Raw genomic sequence first — 9,175 nt, 5'->3', positions numbered from 1 at the left:
CAGCACCTGCCAATCATCGGACTCTCTTGGATCCTTTATAGGAATCACTCAGTGAAGATCGTAGATATTGTTTTATCCAGTAAATGTTTCATAGCTTACTTAGCGACAAAAAAACTATTGTTTCCAATATATCATATTACATTTGCATATTTTCAATGGTTTTGCTAAGATCACGTTAAATTTACTTGTCCATTTTAGATTTTAAAAATTTAATATTACTTGTTTGAATTAATACGTATAAACTATATAACTGGGAATTTATATTAATTCTGTTTTCTCAACGAACGCGAAACAATCGAAATACAGAATGAAATAGTATTTTTAGAAGATTAATGATGTGAGATATACGAGATATACGATCTTATTTGACGACTACGTATATTTTGAGCTCCTCATTTCAATTACTGTTTGTTTGTCAGCTGTTTATTCATGAGGCAAAAAGTTTGCGATGGCAAAAGTTGGGAGAGAGTTCTCCTTGGAATTTTGTATTTTTAATGGAATTACTGCAACGGAATCTTAAAAAAGATCGCAGATCTTCTCTAAACTCAAAACGAGGCTACAATAAACACAACATGAGTACATGGAAGCAATAAAATGTGAGGTATCAAAGCCCATTCCCCCTCAATTAATTTTTGAAAAATGTTTCATTTTCCGGCCAGTCCGGGTCAAAATTGATCATACTGTATGCTATGTCTCTTATGAGCTTGTATCTCACAAAATAACCAATTTTGAATGATCTGCATTTCCTCGATTCTATTATACTTATTCACGGATCACTTTATATATATTTTTGTCCCACAAAGAGATTGCAAATCTAACAAAGTAAAGGTCAGTAGTGAAATTTTCTGTGATGCATAGAGGACGGAATACATCTAACAAATCAAATGTAATGTATTTTACGAGAAAGTAAAAAGATTTAGTTAGACTTTTAAAAGTATCCCCGAAAAAAAATCTGGTAACTTGTTAGTATTTTTGAGAACTTTGAAAGAATGAAAGAATTAGTTGGTAATCGATAAGATTTCCAAATGGTTCTAACAAAAATATCAAATGTACCGGAAATAAGAAATTGTGCAGGATATGATTATCGATTAAGTTTCAGATTTGTTAACATCGATGTTGTAGCATTTCTAATACGTATCGGAAGAAAAATTGTTCAACCTCTGCAAACTATTAATTCAACGCCTCGTATATTACGAGGAAGTGCTTGAAATTTTTGGTACATCTGCTAGTCGTTGGGGCCAAATCTGGGGGATATGGTAAAACCTCAAGTAATTCAAAGCGTGCCTAAGCTATTGCATATGTTGCAATGGCAGTATGGTGCGTTATCCTGCACAAGACAACATCTTTTCGCAGTTTATCTTTCTGTTAACACGATTTTATCAGTTTCACTGTTATGTTTGTATGTTTTAACAGGTTTTTCAATACCTACCGAGATGCAAAAATAAAGGAGAAATTAAATTCAAAAAAGAAGAGAATGGACGTCAATAAATGGAGGGAAGTATTGGATGTTGTCATTGTTATACGTTTTTGCTATAATGGAACCATCAAAATGATTTAACAGTGCTCTCGAATAAAGAAGAAGTTCAAACTTCAAACAAATTCAGAAGTGGAATCACTATACGATCGTCGTTTGAATGTGAATGTGAATGTGTCCTAATTAAAACAAAAAAAATTATGAGTGACCAGTACTACCAAGATAATGGACTGGAGAATGAATATAACACGAGACAAGGAACACCTTTGGAAAATGTCAACCGCAAATAAAAATTTTCGATATCGATATAAATGTAATATTACTCTTTTTCCATAGAAAGTTTGGCAGTGAAATTCAATCAATTATAGTCTTAAAAATTAAAAAGCACGCTTTAAGCAATAATTAGATTAAAAATTGAGAAATAAGTTCTGGCTTGAGAACAAAATTACTGATAAGAAGACTAATGTCAATATTTCAATATTATAAAAAAGCATGGGGTGCTTCATATGACATTCTCAAACTATGTCCGTTTAATTTATAATTTATTCCTTGGTTTCTGTTACATTTGCTTGTGTTAACATTTATGATTGGGCAGTTAATTTTCTCATGTTCAGTTCGGAAGTGAATATATTATGTAGAGGTAGTGGAATTATGAATCATACTGATCCAGAACACAATTTTACGTTTGAAATAAAATTCTACTACATATCTTAATAATTTTGTGGATAGTTGCCTTTTAGTTTGACATAACTATTTTCAAGGTCATAGCTCAAACGTTTTCCACTATCTATATCTCATTGCATGAGGGACCAATATGTTCAATCAATTGTCAGCACATTTCGACATAATTTTCATCTTTTCTGATAAAAAATAAAATGTCTCAACCTTATCCAATTTTTATGTAATTTGGACTTTCTCAAACATTGTATTTCTCAAAAATAATCTGAAGCTGTGCCGTTTTCCAGTTCATATCAATAGAATAAAGGAGATTGTTAATGTGATAAACTTGCTTAAAGTAATTAAAAAAAATGGCAAGTACTAGTGACCTTTCGGAGGAGACTTTTTTCTGTTTCAGTTTCATGGAAATTCAATCCTCAATTTGAAATTTGAAGAAATACTTTATTCGCAACAATTCATGGCATCATTGCGCCATTATTTCAGCAAAGACACCTGGCAACGCAACTTTGATAATACAACATGAGATCATAGAAAATTTCAAGATTATTGTGTGTATTAGCAACACTTGTCTGTATATGACTATAAACCACATTTAAACTTATATATTTAGACAATACTGCCCTTAATGTTTCCATCAAATATTTATGAATTTTAGTAAAGGCAAGAGCGTAGCCAGCTTATGACTAAGGGGGGTCAATGGGGCAATATTATGGGGGATAAAAAATATCTATCTACACGTCTGGTACAGTCGAGAACATGAAGCGTTACACTTTGGAAGTAATAATTATTTATTTTAACAAAAATAATATTTGATTAAAACATAACCTGCAGGGATTTTTGGCAAAACTTTCAACCGCTTTATCATTAAAATTATTTAGGTTTCTATTTATTATAGCTCTGTGTACACACATGATAGCCAGATCATTAAAGCTATCTTCTGCCATGGTGCTTCTTAGTTATGTTTTTAGTCTTTTGAGGCTGCTAAAGGATCGCTCTACTGTACAGGTCGTGCATAGTAAAGCGATCAAAATTTTTAATGCTTTTTCCGATTCGGGAAATGAGGAATTTGTTTTTTTAGGACATCAACAACTGTTAGATTTTTTAGATTAAGCCTATCGTGCCACAATTGCTGCCACAGTTCGATTTCGTTCATTATGTTCGGTGAATCATAAAACTGGGCAATTTATTAATAGGTAAGGAAGTCAATTGTTCGCACGGCCTTAACTTAGCTATATATCATATATAGCTTGGCAACCAGCTATATATGATCTCTAGGGAAGGCAACTGCCCCCCTGATCCCCTTGGCGACGAACTTGTATGGAGGTTTACTCTTTCAAAAGCAAATATTCTGTCACCCCGCATTACTCGACATGATCCATTTTGATATTCAGATGTTACTCGAATTCGATCTTCTGTTGTAATCACGCTTCTCAGATGCTGTTGCACATCAAATAACTGTTGTTAGAATTGAGTCAAGGGTGGCCCTCGTACTAAATAAAAGACGTCTCATATGGAAAAATATATTTATTAGCAGATTTTCCTAAATTAGACAAATGTAAAAAGAAATAATAAATAAAGCACGAAGTATTTCCGATTCCTCAATGGAATACCAGATGAGTAGGATGGAGAATCTCTTTGCATTGCTTCGGAATGTTCAGCTGAAAAAAAATTCATATGACGAATATATAAATGGAAGACAAAGTTTCAAAAATATCTTTCCTGTCAATCACAGTAATATTCTTGTGAATATTTGAAACCTTCACGTAATATATAATTTTATACTTTACCTTCCACCACAATCAGCTTTACACTGTCTGGTTTTACAGATGGTTGCATACACGTATATTGTCCGCCATCTCCCAATGACACCGAAGAAATACGGATTCTGCTGAATATTCTTTGATCTTTATCCCTATATTCAGTCTCGACTGTAATATTATCCTTTGTGAACTAAAAATAGAAGCAAACGAAATCGAATTTAAAAAAATTACTGAAAACTGAATTTACGAGGGTCATATAATTAGTACGTTATAATTTTATGTTATATTATAGGAATGGATATTTATATCGTTCATTTCATTAAACATATTTACTTTGATTTATGTCGTAATGTTGTGTCAGCTCTATTTTATTATGATAACAAATTTGCTGTCATTTACTATCAATATTTTGAGCGAATATTAGGTACAATTTGTATGTTTGAATCGAAATACAATTCATGTAATTTGTTACGTCAAGAATAAAGATGGTTTACAAATTCCCTCGTATAAAATTCGTATTTCTCTGAATCTATTAGTTTAGATTAAAGGTATATCTGTGGAATAGAGGATTACTTTTGTAGGTGAAATTATAATCCTCAAATGAAAAACTAAATTGGATCAGAAATATAAATATATCTAGAAGCAAGTGCATATTGCATGAAATAATCTGCGGCATGGATAATCTGAGTAGTTCACTTTGAAAACTAGATGTATTATTCCCTTTGGAATCCTGATAAGTGAGTCCAAGTTGTATTGAAGCTTTATGCATAAAAAGGAATACGGAAGACTTGTATTAAATATTTCGTGATAATTAATTATTCTAATAAAATCTTTGTTCAAGATATATTGATTTGCGATAAAATTCATTAAAATTATGCAATAGATCTCTAGATCCAAACAAATATTTTATTAGTTGATTTGATATGAAAGTTGTTAAAAGATATTGCCTTCATAGGTGATGTGTACAAGTTTCTTCAGCTGTATTTCAGAATAAGTCCAGTTGAAAGTTTACTCATGTCATCCACAAGCATATCCTTGAAATTTGGATTGATATCAAAACGGCAATATACGTAGATTTTATTATCAGAGGTCCATAAAACTCTATTTTATTGAATTTCAAAAAATTGCACTACATTATAATACTTTGAATCAGTGTCTCCGAACAAACTTCAAAACAGATCGTGAACAGATTCAGATTTTATGTTATTTTTCAATAAAAAGATTTTGGAATAGGGACTCCTACTATTGGATAGTTGATAACAGCCGGGTTTTGTAGCTAGATTTAGTTAATTGGCACTCATCTATTGACCCGTGGATGGATATAGCGATCAATAATATTCAAACAATAATAATCTCAGTAAAATAAGTATTCTCTTCAAGTAACGTTCGTTTCACCTAATTAATCGTAATGTAATAGATACATCCGAGCTTACTGGTTAAATAGATGATAAAACTACACCTGAAGATCAATAAAACGCTAAATCCATCGTCGCTGTCAACAAGAGTGATTTAGCGATCTCACAAGAGCATACCACAACATTGTGAATTTTGAGCTGTTACTTCAGACTGCAGCTGTAAAAAATTCAACTCACTTAGGAGCTGAAGATGGTCGTTGGCTTAATCCAACGGTTTCCGGAGCGATTGGATGAAGCCAATAATTTTCCCTAGCGTGTAGAGCTATTTGTGGATAAATGGGCATATTAACAAACTGGAAAACAAAATTGGAATTGTACAAATCCACGTTAGATCCAAAAGTTCTCAATGCTCTTAAGTGAATATTTTGTGTGGGTTTGGAATTGGCGGTATTATTCACATTTCTATAAAAATGTCGTTGGCCAATCCACCTCAGTCAACGGCGATAGGTTATTACCAATTTCTTTCGGCCTAAAACGGATAATATGGCAATGCTACACTGCTGATACCAAAGTATCCAAAACTGCTCATTTCCTTCCACTATCCTTAGTACTAATCTGCTTTTTGGCAAAGTTGATAATTTAAACGACTATGAAAATTGAGCAGATTCAACAGTTGCAATATAAAAACAGAAATATAGACATATGATTTACCTCAAACGAGAGTTCTTCACCGTTATGCAACCATCGTACTACAGGTTTCATATTACTTGTGAAAAATAATCTGTGTATACCAGACTGAAGAGATAAAGGAGATATTTCACATTGTAATGTAACCGGAGAACCAATTTGTACATATACTATACTGGGACCTTTTATCAAAGCTTGGCTGATCCATTTGGAACTGGAACTGGTCTCTTCTTCAAGAGAATTGTGATCATCTGCATCTGAAAGAGAATAAATCGTGATGAATTTGGAAATAGAGACAAAAACTGAGAAATGAGGTGAAATTAGAAAGTGTTCATTCGATTTGCATAGTAGGTTTGTACAATGAGAAGATTGAAATTGTGCAACTATATGAATTTGAAAATGAAATGAATGAATTTTCATCTTCTAACATTTTTAATCTTATATTTCACGAGATATTATTAAAACGAAAATGTACCTTTAACAAATATTTATATAAATTATGTTATATAGATACACCATCCAAATAACAGATTGAAAACAGAATAAAAAACAAAAGGGCAATATCGATTATATAGAATATGTCTGAAACGAAAGAATTTTGAGAGCAGGTATGGTCTAATGGAAATGTCATTATAATATACCAATAATAAAAATATTGTAACGTTTTTCGTATTTGTTTACACTCTTTCTATTCGTGAGGCGAATTAATAAACACTATCTCTTATATTATTAATTTATTTGCACATTATACAATACACTTTACTCAATAATTTACTTATAAATATCGCTTAAACAATTCTTGCAATTACTTTTACTAATTCGTTCTTTTCACTACGACTATTTATTTAAAACTAACTTACTGTACTAAATAAAGTTATTTATATACCAAATATAGAATTCTACGAAGTTCTAGAACAAAAAAAACCACAAGGAATAAATGAATAGACTTTCCTTGAAATTATTTAAAATAAATACTATAATAAACCGCCTTCTATAATACCTAAGAATTCAATTCAACTATTGTTCTCTTTTTCTTTTTGTTCTGCATCTGTTTGTTCCAGTCACGTACCACTACTAGACTTTGCATGCATACAATATGATTTTCTGGTATTCTTTTCTCGTTCTGCAAGTTTCTTTATCCCCCGTCGTTTATTCATTATTTTAATGTGTCCATACAATCGTAATCTTTTAATACAGTTATTTGACCTATTCTCTTACTATGCTACTATTCTTTGTATCATTTTCATGGCTTATCATTGTTCCTCAGTATTTAAAGATGTCAATTACTTTTAAACTTCCCTTACAATTTGTTCCAATGTGTTTTGAGAATTTTTGTGATCTATTGCTAGTAAATTCAAATTTTCGCGGGTGTAATTTGGGCGCTAACCATCCTTCTTTACCTGTCTGACCAAGAAGGGTAGATAATCCGACATGTATTTTCGGCGCTAAGAAGTGCAGGTAGGTCGAGTCATAAATTAACCCAATAGAGGGAAAGTTGATAGATTTTTAAGTAGGTTATGTTAGGTTAGGTTAGGTTAGGTTAGTTTATGTAAATCTCTTATTTTATATGTAATATGTACTTAAGTACTAAATAAAAATATAAAGAAATATAAAATTTACTTTATTCTGTAGAGTGTTACAAAAATGTTGTGAGGAAACTTTATTAAGGGCAGATTTTTCATTTAAAAAAAGTGCAAAGTAGCCCCCTCTAACGGTAAATTTTTTCAGACCTTAAGTGAAAATAGGTCATTTCTCTTATAGGAAAATCTAAAAATATAAAAATATATCTTATTACAAATGTCGGTGATTTAATAAATAACTGTATTTCATAAATCATGTACTTCAGTCGGTTAGCGCACAAAATACACAGGATTAAAATGACCCTTCGGTCTTGGAGCCTAGTTTACATGTTGTAAAAAGTATATATGTATTCATCATTTTGCTTATCGCATTATATTTATTACTGATTACAATTATAGAAAAAAATCATTTGAATTCTTATAACAAAGAAGATAAGATAAGATCTTGGACAGAACAAATTTTTATTTTGTTAAGAAATGCCATACGAATCAAAATTATTATTCGCTGTCCATTAAAATTGTTGTGGAAATAACGAGAACGTCCTGTAATTCATTTCGTTTGGTAGATGCAGAACATTTTAAACGAAATCAAACGTGAAAATATCCCAATTCACAGACTAGGCAATGTCCTATTCTACACATTGAAAATTCACCTCGACCTAGTAAGTTTCAAAAGTAATTTACACGGCCTAAGAAATAGTTAGAGTGCCAAATTCACAGGAATCAGTACAATCTAGCAATAAAAGTGAATATGTGAGTGCTACATGTAATTTTCTCAAAAGAAACTCAGTAATTTAATACGCAATCTCAATTTATCCAAATAAGGATTAGAACTATGGTGTTTTACGAATTGGAAAACACAAACGCCGAAGGTAACAATTACAATATACAAAACGCGATAAATTCACAACGATGCTTTAGTCAAAATGATTGCATATATATATATATATATATATATATATATATATATATATATATATATATATGTGGATTCGAAAAATACAACCCACCTTTTAATTGACCGTTGTAAAAGAAGTTTAAAGTGCGTCTGAGCAATATGTAAATAACTTTGCATAAAATCCAAGAAGAGTTTAGACAAGTTATATTAGTTTTGTAATATGTAAGTAATTATTCAACCAATGTAATTAGAGAGCCGTTTGTACGAAAAGATAAAATCATATTTCTACCACTAAATATCAAGTTTTTATCAGAGTGATGACTGTTGAGTAAGTGACATCGAATTAGGAAGAAATTGTAGAACATGAATGTATACTATATCTGCAAAATATTTGGGAGTGAGTAGATGGAAATATGATTAGTGGAAAAAATGTAGTGACATAAAAAAATGTCTTCCAAGTTCAAAGAAATATCCTCCGTATACTCCGGAATTGTGTAGAAGTGCAAGATGCCCATTTGGAACATACGTTTTAGTTTTTTTTTTTATTTTATCTGATAATTAGGCAAACCAACTAAATTATTCTACATTTCAATTTTTTACTTATGTAAGTAACACGATGTTCGACATCCATAAATTTTATCACGTTGAAAAAAGAGTATTTAGAAAATATACTTAAATTTAAGTACTGATTTCGCAACTTTAAAGGCCTATAACTCGTCGTATGAGTATGTCACTGCATTATT

The 9,175-nt window shown here is 31.1% G+C and overlaps 1 protein-coding gene across 5 annotated transcripts in view; it reads right to left on the bottom strand.

The window, feature by feature from the left end:
- Positions 1 to 3,658: 3,658 nt before the first annotated feature.
- Positions 3,659 to 9,175, bottom strand: part of LOC130896224 (uncharacterized) — a 52,967-nt gene continuing 47,450 nt past the window's right edge. For all 5 annotated transcript variants that reach the window (XM_057804165.1, XM_057804169.1, XM_057804166.1 and 2 more), the window contains 3 exons: positions 5,979 to 6,211; positions 3,940 to 4,102; positions 3,659 to 3,810 (listed from right to left, as the gene is read on the bottom strand). In XM_057804165.1, coding sequence (XP_057660148.1) covers positions 3,698 to 3,810; positions 3,940 to 4,102; positions 5,979 to 6,211 — 509 coding nt within the window. In that variant the 3' untranslated portion in view covers positions 3,659 to 3,697. The remainder of the gene's footprint in view (positions 3,811 to 3,939; positions 4,103 to 5,978; positions 6,212 to 9,175) is intronic.

Source organism: Diorhabda carinulata, chromosome 7, assembly GCF_026250575.1.
Source record: "Diorhabda carinulata isolate Delta chromosome 7, icDioCari1.1, whole genome shotgun sequence".
NCBI lineage: Eukaryota > Metazoa > Arthropoda > Insecta > Coleoptera > Chrysomelidae > Diorhabda > Diorhabda carinulata.
Note: the sequence above shows the minus strand (reverse complement) of the source record. Positions and strands in the feature narration are given on the sequence as shown.